Genomic DNA, 22,296 nt, shown 5'->3' with positions numbered 1-22,296 from the left:
GATAGAAGGGCAGAAAGGAGCTCTTACCTGACAGTGAAGGCATGAAGAGGCTGGGGTGACGGTTGCTGCGTCTGCCATTGATCTATATGGGCACTAGGAGAAAAGTTCCCAAAACTCTTAATTCTTCTCTCACTTCAGAGCTTATTGGAAATATTCTAGACTATTTCTCCACTAAATAAGATAATATTCACAAAACCAGAAAACATCTTCATGTTTTCTGTAGTGTAGATTATTGCTAGCCTCTCACAATGTCACTAGTATTAGTCACCAACTTACTACTTCTACAGGAATTCTACCTATTCCTCTACACCTTTGGTAACAGGGAAACTAAAATTGCTTGGAGTAAAGAAGCAATTTCAAATGCAAATCTTCTCCCCAAGATGAAGGTGAACAAAATAAGAAGTGACATCACTGGAGATTAGACAGAAGTATTAACTTTATTTTTTCCTTTTTTTTCCAGATGTACCAAACTTTGCCATCAGAAGCCCTTGGATCTGAAAGAAGATAACACTGAAATTCACTGTCCTATTACAGTAAATCCATGGCACATGAAGAAAGCTTTTAAAGTTATGAATGAATTAAGAAGGTATGACTTCACTGTATACACCTGCCTGGAGTCCAAAGTTCATTTTTGCTTTCATTTGCATTTGTTAAGATAATAATACTAGTTTGTTTATTAAGAACGTGCAATTTCAGAAGGATAGCTGAGGAGAAGGATTAATTATACAATGAAGTGATAACTAAATGATAGCTGTAATGTATGCAGTATGTTTTTGCACCTCATAAGTTACTCAGAACTAGTTTTATGAGACTTGAAAAATACTTACAGGTTGTACTTAAGGAGTTCCAGCTCCTGAGCCTCTCTTGTACGTAGTTGATCCTGGATAGACAAAAAGTGACTCTGGTTGAGCCTTAACCTCTTTGTGTGCCTGTTGTTCATTTTTTTGGTACGATGTGAACCAGAAAAATGTTAAAATTTTCTAGTCTAGAGACAGAGGTCACAGTATAAGCCAACTGACTGTACATTTTTTTAGTTATCATTTGCTTGCCCCCTGGGAGAAATTGATGAACTCCCAAATCAAATGTTGAAATAACTTTTCTCACTGAAGTTTTGTTCAACTCTGAGGCATAATACCATCAGTTTCACTGAAACTGGGAGGCTGGTGCTGATGGTGTTCTTAGCATCCATATTGATTTATATTTTACATATGAGTAGGTGAAGTGATGTTGAAAACTGTGACAGCTGGTAATTAGAGCTCACAACTGAGCTCTGGAAATCAGGACTCACAGCTATCACTGATAGTAATTTAGCACTATAACTTACAGCAACAATGGAGAAATTAAATAAATAAAAATACTTCTCTAGCAGAGACAGTACTGGAGGCTGTGAAAATCCTGTAGTTCTTTGTTATTTCTCATATAAAATTAAAAATTGGAGAGACTTCACCAGAAAGAAACACAGCAACTGAGACCCTTTTAAAGTATGCCGCTGCCTTTGACCTTTTGCTGTTCCCTATAGGTGTGCTGAATAGACTGACACTTGTTGCTTCACCTCATTTATGCCCTTGGCTTTTTCAAGAGTCCCAGTAACCAGATGCAGTGTCTCAAGGAGCATAACAGAGCCTGGGTAGAGCCAGTAGCAATGACTTCCTAAGGATGAGCAAGAGTTTACATGGATGAAGTTTCCCAGAATTAATCTTAACAATAGTTTTGCAAGTTAGAACCCTGACCTGCATTTTGCTGTGTTGCAAGTAAAAAATTCACCGTCTTTCAGCAGAGTGCATTTATGAAGCCCATGGATTATTTTCAGAATATACTTTAGTTTCCATGGTTACCTAAATTCAAATTGCTGTAGAAGCAATTTGAGCAATTTTGCCTTGCATGTATAAATACTTAAAGTTTGAACAGGCGCTGTGCCATATAATCTTAACTACAAAGGTAACGCAACAATATTTACAATTTAAAATGGTAAATTTTACCATCTTAAAATTGTACTGAGTGCAGCTTTTAAGATGGCAGGTGGTAATTAAATAAAATTATAAACATTTCTAGCTGCATTCATTTATTTGAAATAATAAACAGAAAATCTTAAAAATGTTTCAGACTATTGCTGTAAACGAAGATCTAATATTAATCCAGTCAATTGTACTTTTGATTTAGAAACAACTTTAAAAATGTAGTGAATCTCAGTGCTTTTCATTAATGTAGCATAAACAGGTATTTGCAGAGGTGTACTCTCCAGGAAGTGAATAGCTAGTAAAAAAATAATTTGCTTAAGCATCTAAGTACATTTGGTTTTGAATGCTTAAGTGTGTGTGTTTATGTTAAATTAAATTTTTGGCTGCTGTCAGGTTGTCTGGCTCTAGTAGCTTGTTAATGAGTTTTTATGTGCCTTCAAATTTTGACAAATTTTAGCGATTTTGTCCTTAGTATTTTTTGTAATTTCATTGCTCAGCATCATCTCAACACTCAGTAGAGAGCTCATTCGGAAAGCTAATTAGTTCTTGACATAAGACAAAATTACACTCTGATGCCTGTCTTTTCATTTTATAATTTGCTTTTATCACAAAGGAATTTGATATTACCTATATTTATCAAAATTCTCATTCTTACAAACAAGACTTTACCAAAATCTTTTGAAAATGGGGATAATAAAAATTTTCTCTGAATCAATGAAGAATAGCCTGCAAGCTGGTAAACAGTTGCCTGAGTTATTCTTAAATGCATACTTACTTAACCCTCTTTTTCTCATTTTCTATACCATGATGGTGTATCCCCCACAATTCCCCCACAGTTCATTCAGTCACTCTATATAAGCAAATTGGTCCAATACCACTTCAGAACACAACCTTTTCTAAAATAAATTTATGTGGCCTCATGAAGGTGCTGAGTTGCTGTGGAAGCCACAAGATGCTTGCAGCAGAGTACATGATGAAGTAGTTAAGCTTGTTTCTTCAGTAGTTTCCTTAGCTTGTCAGCTCTGTAGTAACTCAGGGCATACTCAATAGCCTGATGCAGTTCCAGACTTGAGGCGTTACTATGTCTATGTATGTGCAATGCAATGTAATTAGTAATCCTAGTTGTGCACTGATGTAATTCTGTTGCTTCTGGCTTCATTGTTAGCTTTAGTATTTCTGTGCAATGAAGTATAAAACTTTTTATTCCTGTTGTCAGGATAAATGCAGGTGTCTGATAGCTGGGCATCTGATGCCCTTTTATGTATAGCTTTCTGTTTCCATTTTTTATAATAAAATGTAATGGTTGTTTCAAGATCTTCTGTATTGTGTGTTTCATCTGGTACAGTCATTACCTTACATTGTACATATTGTTTGATAATAACCGTATTGAAAGCTAAACTTATGATATTTACATAGTTGCTGTAAGTATTAGAAGTTGAAAGAAGAAAAATAATGTTATGCCAGGATTGCAGTATGACCCCAAAGGTTAGTTTTGGCCACAAAATTTTTGATGTGTGACCTTTGCAAAGCCACCTTACTTGAGTCTGGGCTAATCAAAGCTGGATGATTGCAGAACTGAGAGATCACAGTTTTCTTTTGGATTGAGATGAATATCGGAGCAGCTTGGCTGAGAGCTCTAGTTCTGTCCATGCAATATGCAGCTGCTCACCTGACTTTGCTATAATTCAGTATGGTAGTTGCAAACTATCTAAGAAGCTTAATTATGCATTCAGGAATGGTAAAAAATCTATCTTTTTGAAGGTACTGAGAATAGAAATCACTGGATTAAGTGTACAGCTCTAGCTCCATCCCTAAGGAATATGTTAAGTCATACTTTTCCCTTTTCCCTCTGTTGCTGTGAGTCTGAGTTTTGTGGATTCCATAGTACCTCCACTGGGACAGTGCTAGCATGAACAGGAAATAAGACTGCAGCTATTTAGATGCTGTGAAGTTGCAGCCTATCGGTGTTGTGTGTTTTCTTTTTTTTCCCCTCTCTTCTTTCAGTCTAGAAAATTGAATTAGAAAGAGTAGAGATGTTACAGGTTTAAGTGGAAAAGGTATAGCCAATAGCTATAAACTGCATTAGAAACACCTGTGATAGAAATGGTTATAAATGAGATGTTAGTTTTTTTGCAACTGAACAGAGAGGAAATATGTTACAGTCACAAAGGGCAAGCATACAAATACATGTAATGAAGATACAAAATGAAGTTAACCATAATAAATTCTAAACTGTTCAGACTGGAAAAAAATAATTGCTATTGTGTGCATGGGCTGAATATGAAAAATGCTTAGAAAGCAGTGAATATAGAGAAGATTGAGTAGTGGATTTGTACAATTAAGTAGGCATAAGTTTCCAGTGTAATGTGACACAGGCATTTCAGTTGAAGTTGTCTGTAAAGCCTTGTTTCTTATGTTGTCTGTAAAGCCTTGTTTCTTATGTAATTTTTTTTTGTGCTTGTATATATTAAATTCTGTTTTTTCTATTGTAGTTGCTCAAAGGGGCCCAGACTTCCAGAGAGAATATTTATAAATTGAGTTGATACAAATTATGGTTATTCAATGCAGAAAACTTCTGTGCAATGAATCACAATTCAGTTGTTTGATTTTTTAATAGTTTTGTGTACCCAAGCACCATCCGTAATCTGAGTAATGGCCATGTGGTTTTGTAACACATTTAAAAACAATGCTTCATCACCATTGTCTGCCTGCCTCTTTTGATGGCATGGGAAAAGAAATTGTGTGTGATATCATATATACTTTTCTGTTGTAGTTCACTTATGTGAAATTGCCTTCTCTGATATTTCTAAATAGTCAAAACTTGCTGTGTGATGTGACGATAGTAGCTGAAGACATGGAAATTGCAGCGCATAGAGTTGTGTTAGCCGCCTGCAGCCCCTACTTCCATGCCATGTTTACAGGTACCAAATGTTTCAATACTTACTGTGTTGTAATCCAGTCTAATTATAAAGAATAAAATTTCATGACTTTTGCTTTTAGGATCTAATTTGATTTTTAGGTAAGCCAATAGGAACATTTGGGATACTTAATGATTTTTTTTTTTTCAGTCTAAGGACATACTGTCTACGTAGCTTTTGTTAGCATGATGAATGGTTTAAAAAGTCTCCTTAATTAAAAAACAAATTAGATGTTAAGTAAGCAAGTGATAGTCAAGTTGTTATACCCTTTAAGCCTCTACTAATCTCACTTGTCCTGAAGAAGGTTAAAATAACTTTCATGTGAATTTTGGAATAAATTATGTCCTTTAACAACTACTGCTCCTACATTCTTCAGCCCATGAGCGCTATAGGCTGTTAGCAGATATGAAAGCTTTCTGTGGCTTTGGCAGCCTATAGCTGGAGTGCATGTTTCAGTATTTTTAGGGTAATTCTCCATGACATATGTACTCTGCATCATTGCCACTACTTTTCTGTACAGGCTTGATTCTACTTCTGCTCACTCCATGCTGGCCAAGTGAGTGCTCTGCTTTACTGCTAGAGCAGGAATGCTGAGGGCTTGCGAGGCCAAGATAGGTTCAGGTTCATAGGAGCCTCCAGCTGAAATTCCTGTGCTGTGGGTTTAATTCTATCATGGTTATAAATCACATTGAAAAAATGTGAAATTCAGTGTCAAGGTAAGAACACTACTAAATGCATATCCTGAGGTTTTGTCTGTTCGTTCTCAAATCTTGTGCCAGCTTTGTAGTTTATGTCAACTGTCTGAAATGAAAAGACTTCTTTGTAATCCATTGCTTCTGACCACCAGATCAGATGGAGGTAAAAATGTGATTCTTGGTCTGTCCATATGCAAACAGATTGGTGTTTTAATAATTTAATTGTATGCAACAAGATGGATGAAATTTGAAATACTGTTGTGTTCTGGGGAAGCAGCTGATCATTCTTGATTTTACAGGCAAATATTTTGACATATTCAAGGCCAAAAGTGAAGTAACTTCTACAAGAATGCTTTAAAGTTGCTTTTAAAATTAAATATCTCTTCCTCAAGCAATTCTTTAAGTTTGCATTTGTGGTTGAGGCAAAATTGTGGGTGACTGATAAATTCTTTCATAATTTTTACTGCTGTCTGTAAAAGTAGAATAAAAAAAAGTTGCTTCTACAGTTCCTTTTTATCACCTTAGTAGCAGAGAAATGCAAGCCTCTTATGTTAGTTCTGTATTAAAGAGTATTGTTGACTATCACATTGCAAATACTCTTTACTCAGTGTATAGCTTTTTATTTTGTCTTCTGTGATTAAGACATTTCTGTTTGCCCTGACTACCCTTTTTGTGAAGAAGTTTATCACGCATTCATAGTGCCAGTGCAGCATCTGTAGCTACTCTCCAGATAGAATTACTGAAATCTTCTCTTCCCTTTTAAATTTTTTTACTTGTTTTATGTTTTTAAATGTAGGCATTCTTTAGCCCCAGTGGTGCAAGAGGTGGGGACACTCACTTGAGTAATGGATGTGAAGTGTTTAATATATCTGTGGTGAGGTTTGTGTAGTTGGTGAGCCAGATAGGTGGAAGCTTAAATAGAATTCAGCTGTGGCTTTAAGAGTTATCAGCAGATTTTATAGTAGGCTTATAGGTTGCATACAGCACGGCCCAGCTGTGGTATTGGTGCATTTCAGCCATTCCCACAAAAAAATTCCTGAATTTCATTGTCACTGTTCTCTCCATGAAGCCATGGAGCCACCCACACTTCTTAGGTGGATTTTTATCCTCATCCAGTAATCTGCAAGTTCAAATAAGCAAACTTGATCCCTTAACCAGTCACAACCAAAGGGAGAAATATCTTCTTCTATCCAGAATAAAACATGGACTGAAAAGGCAGTGAAAAAATTACACTCTTCTGCTTTAGTGTTACTTTCTGATTAGAAGTTAGAAGCTTATATTTAGACATGTGTTTGCAGGTTGATTCCATCATTCTCTGAGTCATTAAATATTACTGCAGTGCAGACTGGGATATGGCATTAACTGAGTTCAAAGTCTCTGCCTGTTTTGTTTTGTTTTGTTTTTTTTTTTTCTTCATTTATACATATAATGGTTTCTCTAATAATTATCAGGAAAGAAAAATTTACTGTCTTTTAAAGTTAAAAACTATAGTAACTTAGTAACAATTATCCAATGGAGAAGATGGGGGAAGAAAGTCCCTGCTATTTAATCTATGTTAATAGGAGTATTTATTTTGTCTTACACAGTGGAATTATTTAGAAATACGATTTAAACCTACTTAACTGTTTAGAGGAATTGATTATAAAACATCAGAGAAGGGACTCTTCAGTGGCTCTAGGGCCTGACGTAAAATTCTTGGGTAAAAAAAAAAAAGAAAAAAAAGAGAAGAAGAAAAAGGCCTTCTTTGTGTTACTTTGTGAGGAACCGTGTAAGAAGCTTTTTAGGTAGCCCCTTTGTATCTTTGTAGCCCCTTAGTATCTTCAACTCAGCTGATGCTTTGCTGCTGATGCTTGAGAGATTGGATCAGCTCAGTGCTTTCTTTCTGTTCATCATATGCTTTCCTGTCATTAAGAACTCTGTGGAGACATGCTGCTTCCCAGTCATGAACTGAGTTCTTCAGCAGGTTGAATTCTAGACTGAGACTGCCTGCTGAGTGCATCTCTGGTTTGCTCTGTGTGATCTATCAAACAGTTATGGGCTGATCTAGAATTGTAGTAAGATTGCATGTCTGGTTCACATGAAAGTTGAAAACAAGTATTTTTGGGGTTATTTTGGTTGTGTGTTTTGTTTTGTTGTTGTTGTTTGGGTGTGGGGTGTTTTGTGTTTTTTTTTGTTTTGTTTTTTTTTTTTTTTGGTTTTTTTTTTTTTTAGGGTTTTTTTATTTTTATATTCTGGGCTTAGTTTTTAAACAGAGAAGGTGCCTACCCATGAGTCTAAAAGCCTTGACACAAAATCTGAAAACAAATTTAATGTGCTTGCAGAATATCAAAATCTGTTCTCCCACACACACAATTTTCCCAGAGGACCACCTCCACAGCAGCTTGCATAATAAATAAGTTGCAGCTTACATGCTATGAAGATCAATAGGTTTAATCTGTGTCAAACTAGAAGTAGAAACTTGGAATACAGGGCCCTGCAGGGAGTGTGCTGCAGCCATCCTTCAAAGGTGTAGGGGAATATTTCAGAAGTGCAGGTGAAAGGAGAAAGTTCTGTGGGGGATGGATTTTGCTGGTTTTTATGTCTTTTGAACTTCCTGCCACTTAAAGGGTTGATTTGCAATGCCATTCTTTACCCTTCAGCTCAAAAAAAGGTATGGTACCATGAATAGTGGTAACAGATTTCTCAGTGATGGTCCCTTTGCTGAAAGCACTGGGATGTATTGTTTTGACATGAACCCTAGAGACCAGGGGTCTGGTTTGTTACCAGAGAGTAGCAAGCAATGAAAATATGTGTGACTTCATAAGAAAACCTCAGCAATGGTTAGCATGTTCTTGTTCACTTCTCCATCCTGTCTGCTTTTCTTGTTGTATACAGTAAATTTATTATATCACCAATACCCTTATCTCTAAATAGCTATGCCCAAGGGAAAGAAATTATATCCAACATAGAAGAATAAGAAACTAACATATTCAGAGATTGGGATATACTCTTCCAAAGTGAAATTTTATATATCTTTCAGCATCGCTCTTGTAGTTCATGTTTTGATTCTCAGTGAAAGTCAGTGCAAGAGAGTTTAAAGGTCTGAGATGACCTGATCTGGAAGTCATGAAGAAGGTTATAGTCATTACTTCAAAATATGTATTTGGATAATTATTTCAGCCATAAAGAAAATATTGCACTTTGAGAAACATCATATTTTGGAAGGTGGAAGATATTTTGCAGGCCTTTCTATGAAGATTGATTGTGGCATATGGCCAACATGTCAGCCTCCACAAAATGAGATCCAACAAGTTTTCCCTTCCTTACCATTTTATCTTGGCTTGAGCTGTTAAATTGGATCTGCAAAAGAGGTGAAATCACTAAGAGAATAATAAGTAGGCAAGCAAAGAAATATGTATGTTAATTCTTCTTTGGGGATGTAACTTTTCTTATTTATATAAATTTAGTTCAGACTCTGTTTGGTATGTTCCTTCAGTTAAGAAGTTAATAAAGCTAGAGTATTTTAATATCTTGCTTTCCCAGCAAAATGTTTTGTATGCATTTGAAGTGTCATATTTAGGTCTGTTAACGATATTTTCCTGATACTGTACTCTGGAAAAAATAGGTTACCTGCGCCAAAAGTATTAACCCAAGTAACATTTGCATGATGATAACAACAAAATCATAAAATCTTTCTTCCTCACTGAAAGAAGGAAGGAAAGAAAGAAATTAAATTATTAATGTTGAAGTTTTTCTACTATCACGACTGATCATACACAAAATTTCTGCTGCTGTTAAACTTCTATATTCATGCTTTACTTCTGTCTTGTTTACTTGACTAATAAACTGTGTTTGTAGGTGAGATGAGTGAAAGCCGAGCAAAAAAAGTTCGAATAAAGGAAGTTGATGGCTGGACTCTAAGGATGCTTATTGATTATATTTACACTGCTGAAATTCAAGTTACAGAAGAAAATGTGCAGGTAAGAGTGAGAATATTATTTGCAACAAATGAGCTGCACTTTGCAGCGTCATTTGTTTTGTCATTGTGGTTCAACTCCAGCATGGAAAATCTTATCTTTACCTGGAATTTTTTCAGACCTTGTGCTTACATAGTAAGTAGTCATACCATTTAAATTCTGGGTCAAATTCAAAGACAATTCAAGTAAATGAAGAGTTAGTTGACTTTAGTGGTCTTTGCAACTAAACATTATGTATTCCAATAAAATAAATAGTCTACTCTGCCTAAAATTAATGCTGTCAGCCACTTCTGTACCACCTCTTCTCTAATATTTATGTGAAGTTTACATAATAATAATAAGCAACATAGATTTATTCCTTAATGTGAAGCCATGTTGTCCAATTAAGCTGTCCTGTTTATTCTTTAGCCTGCAAAATAAAGTACTTTTTCCTGCTCAATCTCTGTAACTTGCCAGTGACCAGCTGTGCAGAAATGTTTAGCTTTATTTTTTTTTTTTAATAAATAAACTAATATCTATCATGAAGGTTTTGTCCATCCCACATAGAGCTAATAAGTTTTTACAGTTGGGTGTACCTTAATCTGAAGCTTCAATTAGAATAAAATAAACACTAGCTTAGAAAACATACCCTCCTGCATTTAATATTTTCTAAATGGAGGTAGACTTAAGATGGACATAGTAGATTTTCCTTCCAGTATCTTTTGAGATTTGTTCTAGAGGTTTGATAAGTTTAAAACTAGTTGCACAAGGGGTGATACATTTAATTCTCATGTTTTTCTTATGCTCTTCTTTCTATTCTTGCCCAACACCAAATAACTGGTTATTAGCAGTTATTTTGCTGCTTTAGCGGGGTGCAAAATCATGTTGCTATATTTGTCATTGAAAACTTCTGTTGCTGTTATGTATTCTGAAATTAATTGGTTTTACTGGACATTAGGCTGAAATTAATAGCATTTCATTGGCTGTTGAATCCAATGGGGACACTGCTTGTTTTAGCCGTGCTTGATTGAATGCTTCCTGAAATGAGAAATACTCTCCATCTTGAAACAAAATATCCTGCTACTAAGACTTCTATATCTTAGGTCATATCATAAGTAATTTAATTCTGCAAGACTAAGTTCTTGTCTTTCTTAACACCTTGTTTCTTAAGAATCTTCCTTTTTGAGGAATTGTTCTGGTCTGACAATGAGTGTACATAGTGAAAAAAAGAGACTGAAATTCTGTTGTATTTTACCAATCTAGTGGTTGACCAAATCTGTGTATCACTGTGGAAGACCTTGAGCAGATCCAGAGGTGTCAGAGATTCCCTAACAGAGCTCTTGCTGCTTGATCATTCTGGCTTTTCATCCATAAAGTAGAATATTCTGTCTTGCTGACAGAGCTTGATGACCCTAATCTTGTACATTTGATCCATTACCTTGGAGTGGACTTAACAGGCAGTCCTACTGTATTTTGGCTGTAGGTGCTGCCTAGGAGGAGATGATGTCACCTATCCTTGGCAATGCTGACTATTCCATATTAATGGGGAGGAAAGGCATTACATTTCTTCCTTATACAGGAGTCTTTGAAGGCCAGAAATCCATGGGTTTACTCATGAGTCTGATAGGGCTTTAATTTTCATGGCTTCCAGTTATCTGTCTAAAGATAGGTATCTGATGATGCTGGGGATATTAGCATAAATAATATGGCTGGGTGAGTGATATTACAAGTTTGTGGTTACTTGAGTGCTGAGAAGAAAGTCAGGCTTCTAAGTTAGGTTTTGATTTTTTTCCAATATAGTTGCACTTTAATGTTGATGGTGAATATATTTGTAATCTGACTGTATTGAATGTAAACTTACCTTTACTTTGTCACTTTCATCCTTTTTGCATTATTATTATTAGATATATAGAGTTTGTTTGCATTATAGCAGAAATAAACACTGTGGATAAAAATAAATATACTGATGCAAATTCTTTTACTTATGCTTGAAAGCCAAGATGGGAAAGCTGTTACTGTGACTTTCTGGAAACCTAGAAACCTAGTGCTGATTGTCGGGCCTTAGTTAAAAATGTGTTCTCTCTGTAAGTGTGTTGCATACTATTGAGATTAATTCTAGCTCTCAATTTCTTTTCTATATGACCTAGAAGATATTGTGAAATTTTGGTAGTGGTTAGGAATTTATCTTGTAGGAATACAGAAGTGTGAAAAACTAAAGATGCCATTTTATATTTGGATTAATGTGTTGAACTGGTGTGTCATCTTCTAATTAGCTGCTTATGATTCTTATTCTGATACCCGTGATGGGATTTCAAGTGTATTATTCCATCTCTTCAGGTTATACATAGTAAAAATAGGTATTGAATTAATTTCTAATATGTGATACAATGTTTGAAGAGGGTGTGCAAGCTTCATGTTTAAGTAATGTAGAATTGCTAAGTAGTTCTTAGTATTAAAATAGCTGCATTGTATATTTATGAAAACTAATTATAAAGGAATACCTAGTCGTAGCCCAGCTCATTGGTCTTTCTCAAGGGGCAGGTTAACTCTGAGCTTCTTTCCTTAGAATCTTAATTGATCTAGATGTGGACAGGAGAGTGCTTCGTGACTGACAAGCCTTTGCAGCTTGTCAGTGAGAGCTCTCCTTTTTTTTCTCCCCACTGTCTTGTTCCAACTTATGTATGTTTTTGGGCAGGTGTGGAAGTATAAAAATTAGGTGTAAGTCAGTGATTGAGGAGAAAACAACATTCATTTAGCCCATAAACTATCAACACAGCCATATCACTGGATGTTATTGCTGCATTAGTTAAATACAAAAGAACATTTGTTCTTTTCTTCAGTTCTTGGTTCAATAGGTTCCCCCCAGCCTGCAACAATAAGACGGCTGGTATATGAATGTGTACATTCTTTTAGTGTTTGTCCTTCATTTAGAACAAGTTATTTTATAATACATCTCTAGTGGCACTAACTTTGCATAATGCCATACCAGTATTTCTGCTCTATTTTCATACTAAGTCATATTTTTCTGCATTCTTAACTCTTTGCTTTTCCCCCTTTTTTTTTTTTTTTAGGAATGAAATTAAATGTCAGACTTCGTGCAATATCTCATTCTTCATATTTTAAGAAGGGAATATCCGAGCTAATGTTTTCAGACAGCAAATCAACTTTCTTCCATATCAAATTTTTTTGATATCCATATAGGTATTAGCTACATACAGTGCACAATGTGGGAGAGTTGGTTACTATAAGAAGCTCATGCGTGAGTAAATCTCCCACGCTATGCGAATGCACTGCAGCCCCTTTTTTAGTCAGCTGTACACCTCAGGCCTCTCCTGAGCACAAATATATTGGAGGAGAAATTCCTGCAGTTGTTGGTGGCCTGTGGATTTGTTATGGGCTTTAGAGGTCAGCCTGATACAGGCTGAGTAGAATGTGATTTGAATAAACACAGGGTGAATTGTTTATTCAAATCTATGTGTTAGGTGATTGGGTTCCTTTCTGATTCCCTTCTACAGGTCTCAGTTTCTTTAATTGTGCTTGTACAACTATTTGCTGGATGGTTTTATAAAGCAAATCACTGAACTCAAAAAAACATCTGACAGCATAACACTCTGTATCTCCACTTCCACCCCACATGGGTTTTTGGGGGATTTTTGAGTTATTCTTAACTTGGATCACAGCTCTGTCAGTTGTTTTCACTCAATACTTGGGGTTAGTGTATTGAAGTCTAGGAGCATACTCCAGTGTTGGGAGTAGATGTTTCCCTGCAGCCTGGATTGCAGGTAGTTTTACTTTGCTGTTACTGCTGTCTTGCTTTTGAACAAGATGAAAGATAGTAGAAGAGAAAATCACAAAGAATTGTATTTTTACAATTGTATAATTCTGTCCTAGCATATCTTTTTCCTTTAAAGAATTTTGTTACGTACAACAAACATGAAGTCCAGAATCCTGAATAAGGTTGTTTTCAAGAAATATCATTTTTTCTGCTCATTTTCTGAAATTATTCAAGAACAATATTTGCAGAGTAATAAGCATATTATGAACAGTAATATGTATGCATTTTTTTCTTTGTAACTCTTACTGTTCACACAGATTGCCATAAAAAGTACAACAGAGATGCTTATATTTGTATGGTGTCATTGGGTGTGGGCATAAGAGTTGACAGCACATTTGATTTAAGGTGCTGTCAAAACAAGGTCCAAAAAAGCAGCTCATTTCCCCAAGAAATCCTCAAAAAAGATCCTAATGTTGTCCCTGCTATTTACTAAGATAGACTTTCTACAGTACCATGTTTGGTACTATGGGCTTTGACTATTCCTGCTGGACGTCATCACCTCTAGCTGATCAGTTACAGGGTTGTTGAAATCCTGAAAAATCTCAAAGGTTGAAAATGAGCCTGTGCCTCACACCAAAACCCAGAGAAGTCCCACAGCTTAAGAAGATAGATGTGTGGTTTTTAAGATGGTCAGCTTCTGAACTGTATTTGTGGCATGACCCACAAGCATTGGGTCATGCCGTAAGTTGGACTGAGGGTATGTTAAAGGAGCACAAAGAAGAAGGAATATGATGTTACAGGAAATAGCATAAAAGATAATTGCTACTGAGCTCTGTGAAGTGAAACAGTGACTGAATGTATCTAAACTTGGCAGAGCATATTTAATCTAACAATGAAAAGTGGATAATTATCCTTAGGTGGTTTATTCCAGTTGATTTAATAGTTTTTCTAGTTCAAAAGGTAGGTAGTATCTGACTTAAATGTTCCTGGTCTGTGTAAGAACTGTTTAATGGTAGTTCCTTCTGTCATCTTGTAAAACAACTTGTTGCTGTTTTGCTGCAATAATCTCATATACTGAATGACTGTTCTTATTTATATACTTTTTCTTTAGGCTAAACATCATTGGAGATAGTAGTTTCTAAATCTTTTACCATTCTTCTTGCTCTCCTGTACTCTTTCCATTTTACCTATATCTACATATTTAACATGCATTGGCCAAATTGGTCCATTAAGGCCTTGTTACTGCAGACAAGAGTGAAACTATTATCTTGTGAATAAAAAATAGTGTTTGATTCTTTATGTCATTGATTTTCCAGTAACAAGACATTGATTCTAGTAGTCACTGTATGTTTGTGCTGGTAGAGAGAGTAAGAATGAGAACATGAAGGTAGTAATCAAACAATAGGAGAAAGAAATTGTGGCACCTCTTCATTTTGGTAAAAGCCATTTTGAGGGATTTGTTGTCTTAAGCATTTATGCTTATTAACATAATACTTGTAATGAACCAAAACTGGAACCAGTGCAAGTTATTTAATAACAGTAGCATGGCTTTCAGTAAGTTTAGTGGGCAAGACTTCAGGTTCACACCAGGAATTTTCTGTTAGGAAGAGATGCTAATTTGCAAGTCTGCTTCCAAAGTATAACCACATGTTAAAATCAGTTTTAATAAAAAAATGTAAAGAAATTAATTATTTGCATTTTGGAGAAATGTTAATTATATTTTAAAATTCATCAATAATAGAAAAAAATAGCCTACTGAAAATCTTGTAAAATTACATCTGGTTTAGCGGTGGGAGGGCAGGAGAGAAGGAAGATATGTACAAGTCATTTTAAAACTGAAAGAAAAAATGTAGAAGAGAGCATTGCACAAAATAAAATGCAAAATAATGAACAGTACAGACTTGTGTATGTTGAGGAGGACAAAAAAAACCCAACAAACTTGCAAGGAGTAGATATTAATTTCAATAAAATGTAGTAGAATTATGTATGATCAATAAGATGAAGTCCATGCAAACATGAGGTCTGCATTTACTGTGCCTGATCTTCACTGGATACTAATTTAAAGGCAAAAATAAAATTCTGTGCAGCAGGAAATGTTCCTTATTTGCTCTTCGGCTAAGCACTAGAATAAAATCAGATAAAAATATTCAGAATAAACTATTGTATTGTACTTAGAATTTGTGTGCTTATGATGAACTCCATGCACTTTTATGTGGGTAGGATGTGAAATAATCTGTTTAGGGGCTACCAGTTTGTTTTGGAACTTGTATTACGAGAATGTCAGATTTGGTAATGGAGTTGTTTTTTCCCTTACATCTGTGTCTTATGATAGTCACAGATTCTCTCCTTCAGTACCTTTTCTACTAGGGGTCAGGTACACCATTCACAGGAGTTTAATTAAAAAGAGAATTTGGGATCATGATGGAATATCCATTTTAACAACTTACTATTGCACTTCAGCTGAACAACAACAGCTAGTTTTGTGTGCTTTTAGCTTGAAGAAAATACAGGATGACTTAATGTAAGCTAGTTTATGAGACTGATCTCTTTACTTAATATTTGCCACAGTGTTTGAGCACATACATGATCGAATTATTAGAGCTTATATTCCAGTAATCTTCAGAGTCATACTAACTTTGTATCTCAGCAAGGAGTCAAAGTACTCCTAGTAATATTGTGATACTTGTCAAGCTTTATCCTTGAAAACAAGTGTTTTGTGTATATGAACAGATGACTAAACTGTCTTTTTTTGAGTTAACTCATATACTGTGATATGTGAAGAGCATAAAGCATGTGTTTTGGAACTAGTTTTGCTTTAGATATCTTACTTGGAATGCTTTTCAGGAGTTTGTGAGGCTTGCCAATAAGTTATACCTTCAAACACTACAGAACTTATCTTTTCCTTTATTGGATCAAAAAGACGTCCCTCCCTTTCAAAGGAGTCTTCCAAAGGGGTATATTTTCTTTATGAATATTGGAAGTTTTCTGTGTTAATTGGGGTAGAATTTTCCTTTTTAGAATCCGAGGCTGACTTTACAAATGTGTGATTAGGCATTGTAAGAGGAAGGAGTTGAATTCAGTGCTTGAACAGAGACAAGCATTCTGTGTTCTGGAAGTGTGCCTGCTGCTGTGTAAGTGGGTGGAAGAGATAAAAGAAATATTTATTCAACTGAACTGAATCCTGTGAAGCTTTCACTGAATGTTATAATGCAGTAGGTTCTATTTCAAATATAAAATACATATTTTATATATGAAACTGGTTTGAGAGAAGGTAATGCTGAAATTGCTTCTATGGGAAATGGCTGTTTTCCTTCAGAGAACCTAAAACAGAGATGTGTGGAAAAAAATGCCACACTTAGAAACCTAGAAGGGGAAGGAAAGGAATAAGTCTGATCTTGGTGCATTGATAGGTGTGCCTCTAGCCACCTCTTAATAAAAAGCTTTTGGTAACTAGGGAAAGTGGAATAGTTTAAACAGAAGTATATTTTGAGAAGAGTGGGTGCTGGTAGGCTGGATCTAGGCAATTACATCCCCGCTGGTCATGATTAACACCTTGCATGTCACCAGGAGACCAAAAGACACTTAATACAGGTCCAATATGTCCCCAGTTGTGTACTCTACTGAAATGCAGGGCTCCTAAAGAAGAGTTTATTCTAAATTATCAGCAATTGCTGAGTGATTTTCAAATAGATGATGATGTTCTAGACAGTGCAGTTTGGTGGTGACAGCCTGGGTCATGATAGCAGTTTTTCTAGCTAGAAGCATCACAGCATTCTAGCAGATGCAAGTGACCTGATAAAACTATTACTGCTGTACCATAGGCTAATCAGGTTGGCATCTCTGAAGTTTGCTGACTTGTTGTTCATAAAGACCTTTTATTTACTTGGCCTTTATTTACTTTTATTTACTTGCTTTACTTATTTGCCTCTATATACTAACCACTTTTTTCTGACAAAAGCATATAAAAATAATCCCCATTGTATTTATTAATTGAATAGAATTTTGAGGTATATTTTAAGCCAGTGAGTTGTCAATATGGCTGTCCCTGTCCTGTCTCCACTGGTTCTTCGTACAGATTTCCTCTTGCATCTCCCCAGTGCCTAGACAGTCACTCCATCTTGGTTTAGCTTCCAAAGTCTTTCCTGCAGTACATGGCTGCTTACATGTTAGGTGCTGGAGACAGAGTATTGGACCACACGAGTATTCCTCTGATTTATTGCTGAAGTCTGCATGCTTCTAAAGAATGCAGCTAGGTCAGGTAATACCAATCCTATTGAACGTAGCAGTGATAATTATTTTGTTGTGGTTTTTTTTTTTTCTTTCTAGAGATAATGCTTTTGAAGTAAATTGGTGTAAGTCGTTTCTTTTACTGTTCCTAAAAAAGTGAAGCAATATTGCACTGATTTCCCTGTCAGTATCCACAGCAGATTTTTTCAAAATATGAAAATAGCTTTGACTTTAACGTAAGGTATGTTGCTAGTATCTTTAGTAGTGAAGTCTGTGAATTTCTGTTTCCTGTGACTTAAATTTAACCTGCCAGGAAGTCTCAGCAAAATATCCCAGTGCAGCACATGTTTTTTTACACAAACTGATAGGCCAAATCTTCATTAAAACTGTACAGCTGTATTTTAAGCTATTCATATAGTTTTATTTTTCTGAGTTGATACTGAATTCTGATTCCCAAATAATCTATACAATTTTGGACATGTTTGGCTTCCTGCCTTCAATATATCATGAGTAAGGTGCTAATTATTGAGCCCTGAGGTGACAGGTTACAATCCTGCTTGTTTCTGAGATAATGAGAGTATTTGTTATGGGCATTGGTTCCCTCATCTTCCCTATGCTGGCTTTTTCCAGACTCAGATTAATCTTGAAACCACCATATTTCCACCATCATATTTCATTTTACCATCACTTTTTGCTTTGCCTTCATGAAAACCTAAAACATTCTGTCCATTAACTCACTCCTTTCTTTCTTAATAGGTTTGAGGCAACTGCACAAGTTCTTGAAAATACTTTCTTTTTCAAAAAATGTTTTATGTAATCAAGCTATTAGAGTGTCAAAAACTGTTGATGGTTGGTGATCTTATTTCCCTGACACAGATATTATTAAAGCTTTAGGAGGAGATGGAGTTCTTTATTGGATCATCTTATAGAGTTTTAAAAATAAACAAGCCTTTGGCCTTTCTGCTCATCTCCATTTTGGCTGCTGAGGCATAGATACTAAATTATGAAAGCTTTGGCAAAGTCTGAAGTTGTATTCAGAGTCATTCAGGTTAAAATGCTTTATGAAACTGGCTCATCCTAATGAGTTTATGATTAAAACAGGATTAACTGATGTTTTTAAATTCTGATGTGTGATGAAACTACATGGTAATCCAAACTTTCACTTTTATTCTTTTATGACAGCACAGTTCTAATAATATTAGGGCCTCACTGACACTGCAGAGAGATAGTTAAATCCAAGCTGACATGAGTTTCATTACAAACCCTATTCACAAAAACATGTTTAGGTCTTACTGGGCAAGAACTTAATGCTGGACTAAACAGCCTTATAGTGTGCTCTTTGGCTGTGTGCTGAAAGACTACCACCGTGTTTTGCTATTGTATGTATTTTATACTCAAGGCTTCAAGCAACCATCTGGTTACCTCCTTTTGACCTATTTTTGTATTTATGACAACAATTTTGAGGTTTTTAATAATATGAGGGCACAACTGATATGTGGCATAGCTGGAGGAGAGATAGTGGCACACTCCTTGAATTTATATGCATTGTAAGACATGTCAGGCAACAGTAAATGATCTCATTTTTTCCACTGAAATAATCCTAGTAGGCATTCTTCATTTGCTTGTATGTGCCTGCTTGTCAGGAGAATGAGTGTAGGAGGGAAGGCAAAAGAGGAGCGTGATCTCTTTACAGGCGTATTTTATTACAAATATAAGCTTCATTAATTTGTGCTTTAAATGAATAAGCTTCACCTAAGAGCTGCTGACCTAAATACTAAGCAAACAGCTTTGCTGGAAAATTTAATATTTTGTTCTCTGACAGTTTTTAAATGAACTTAAAATGTATTTTTCTCTATTTATTTCATAGCATATTTTGTGATTTTAGCTATTATATATGTGCAAAGTAGAACTGCCTGTGTTTTGGGGGCACATTATTATTATGTGCACTGCAGAATCGCTATGGTTGCTATATTGTCACTCCCCTGTATTTGTTTCTAACTGAGCAACTGGGTTTTTGATGTGGCTGAAGATGTACTCCAAAGCCTCATGCTTATTTGATAGATGTTTGATGCTCTCTTAAAGGATTTCCGTTTCTGATCTGGCTTGTTTGGTGGTATGTGACAGGAGGAAATCACACTGTGTGCTCAGCGTGAGGAAAGCATTAAGGGTTGCTGAAACTGGTAGCCTGATAACAGCTAGGTGGCTGCAGCTCCATATCTCCAAGCTGCAGCCTGGCAGTGAGGCTGAGCATGCCTTTGCAGTAGGTGCATGCACAGTCTCATGTGTACAGTGCATACTGCCAGCCCAGAGATCAGTGCAGGCAGAAACACTCACCTGGTGTCTTGATTCTCTCTTGAGCTGGGCTGTCTTCCTAAAGAGTCTCTTGGACATGTCTATTCAGTATCTTATGTATTGTTAAGACAAACTGAATAAATACAATTCATACTACTTCATTTAGGGATAAAATTCTTTCACATGTTCTCCCCTGGATTATAGAGGATGGTGAAGTTCATGAGGTAAGTAGCAAATGGAGTTTGCAGAGAAAGCAATTGCTGTCTGTGCAGCTGTAGTTGTGGAAAAGGCAGAGGGAAAAATGGTGGCAGGACCTCCAGAACCAGGAGAAGCAGATGTTGCACAGATACGGCAAATACTCTCTCCTGAGTACTCACATTTTTATGTTCCTGCCTTTTTTTTTTCTTTCCCTTCTGCAGATACTTTACAGCTATTTCTCTCTGTCCTCCAAATGATGCTTTTTAATTTGTTTTTTTGGCTGACTGAATGGGGATCCAAGAACTTTTTTCATAAAGAAAATTGAGTCAGCAGGAGGGTAAGAGCCTTGTAAGAATGAAAAGATGAACCTGAATGGACATTTGAGCAGTTGTGCACCGACTTGTAGGTGCCACAGAGAAATACATAAGGGAGAAACAGAACTAAGAATGAGCACCAGAGAGAAAATTAATCTAAAATGTGGATCAGAAGGTATGGGGAGTGAATTAAAATTGTCCAAAGACTGTAAAAGACTGTCTTGGACTATCAAGTGCCAGTGTGTGTAGGAGGCAGAGAGTCATCCTTCTACCAGAGAGAGACTGTTGTCTTGTGGACTGAATCACAGATTTCCCCTGTCTCAAAATCTCTGTACCTTCAGAAGATGTTTGGGTGTTCTGGTTTTTTGTGTTTTGGGTTTTTTTTTTTTTTTTTTTTTTTTTTTTTTTTTTTTTTTTTGTGGGAGGGAGAATGTGGGTTGAGGTTTATGAAACCACTTGTTTCTGCTTATTTGGAAGAGACTTGTGAGCAAAGGCAGTGAAGAGGCTTGTAGCTTGGCTATGTCAGCATGGTCTAAGCAAGAGCCAAGGAATGAATCAGAAACTTTTGGAGGAGGCGATGGGGTGAGAGAAGTGGGGTTGAGGCAGAAGTGTGTTACAGAAGAGATACTGATCTGTAATCCTGCCCTTCAGAAGCATGTGATTCTGATTACTGTGGGAGGTGAATGGGAAGTCACCGAGGGATTTAAACAGGCATGTTTAATTTAAATGATAAAAAGAATAAAACACTTTTACTCAGCACTTCAGCTCTAAATATAACATCTATTCATTTCCTGCATATTGTTTCTGCAATGAGTGATTTAGGAGAGCATGTGGGCTGTCAGAGCCATGCATGAGAAAGGTGCCAAAAATTAATTAAGGTAGAAAGTCCCAGTTACACCAACAGACTGTGCAAGGTGCATCCTCTTACATATCAAGGATAGGCTTAGAGAGAGGGTCAAAAGATGAAGTACAAAAGCAAATGAATAAAAACGTCCAATCACTAGAGCAAGTAGGATTTTATAGATATATTTGTGCATACCCACGGAAAAGAAACTTTTGAAGCGAGGGTGGCTGAGACTATGAAAATGTTATGTTGTATAGCTGGCTATTCCTTGGAATTTCAGCTCATGCTTTAGTAAATCCACAATGACCACAATGTCATTAATGATCCTGAGCATTATCGAGACTTTATAGAGACATTATATCAAGGATTTTGTTTTTGTTAGTGGCAGGTGAGATAAGGAAATTTCTATATGTTTCTGAATCCTATTTATGAGTTGTGCATAGCTACTAAAAACCCTCTGTAATTCTTAGAGTGGTCCAGAAATAACCATATCAAAGGCTTTTGAAAGTCAAGTTAGTTATAGTCCCTCTTAAATTGTCTCATGATGAGCAATAAATAGATCAAAAATCCCTAGGGAAGAAAGGAACAAATAGGAATAAATAGTTGGGGTTTGCTGTATCAAGGTGATTGTAATGTGTCACAGGCTTCCAAAGGACCTATTTCCTTTAGTTTTGGAAAGCAGGTAGCAAAATATGTAGGTGATGAGCTGTTTAAGTATTTTTTTCAAGATCAGACAAAAAATAGAAAATCTCACTGCTTTCTAGCTAAGCTAGATGTCAGGCTATCATGATCATAGACCAAAATTAATGTTGGAAAGTGTAAAGTAATGCACGAAAAGAAAAAAAATTGAATTACTCCTACATATTGCTATGTTTTACATTAACAGCTTTTCCTACTATAGAATAACATACTGAAGCCACCTTAGAAAAATTACTGCTATTGTAAAATCGTGTCTTTAAAATGGAGCATAAAAATGGCACAGCAGTACCTGTATGTCATTGTAGAAATTTGCATTATCACCTGGAACACTGTTGGATGGTCCGAAATATGATAGGAATAGCGTGCTTTGGGGAAAGGCTTAAAGCTATTAAAGGCATGGAAAAGTTACCATTTGAGAGAGGAAGGGAATTCAGGCCTTTT

At 35.9% G+C, this 22,296-nt stretch overlaps 1 protein-coding gene across 2 annotated transcripts in view; it reads left to right on the top strand.

Moving 5' to 3' along the window:
- The window catches only part of KLHL2 (kelch like family member 2), a 53,901-nt gene that overhangs the window by 2,605 nt on the left and 29,000 nt on the right, over positions 1–22,296 (top strand). For both annotated transcript variants that reach the window (XM_021550256.2, XM_021550258.2), the window contains exons 2-4: positions 461–586; positions 4,773–4,879; positions 9,409–9,530. In XM_021550256.2, the coding sequence (XP_021405931.1) occupies positions 461–586; positions 4,773–4,879; positions 9,409–9,530 (355 nt within the window). The remainder of the gene's footprint in view (positions 1–460; positions 587–4,772; positions 4,880–9,408; positions 9,531–22,296) is intronic.

The sequence above is a fragment of the Lonchura striata genome, chromosome 4 (assembly GCF_046129695.1).
Source record: "Lonchura striata isolate bLonStr1 chromosome 4, bLonStr1.mat, whole genome shotgun sequence".
Classification (NCBI taxonomy): Eukaryota; Metazoa; Chordata; class Aves; order Passeriformes; family Estrildidae; genus Lonchura; species Lonchura striata.
The sequence above is the reverse complement of the archived record's forward strand: the minus strand, read 5'-3'. Positions and strand labels throughout refer to the sequence as shown.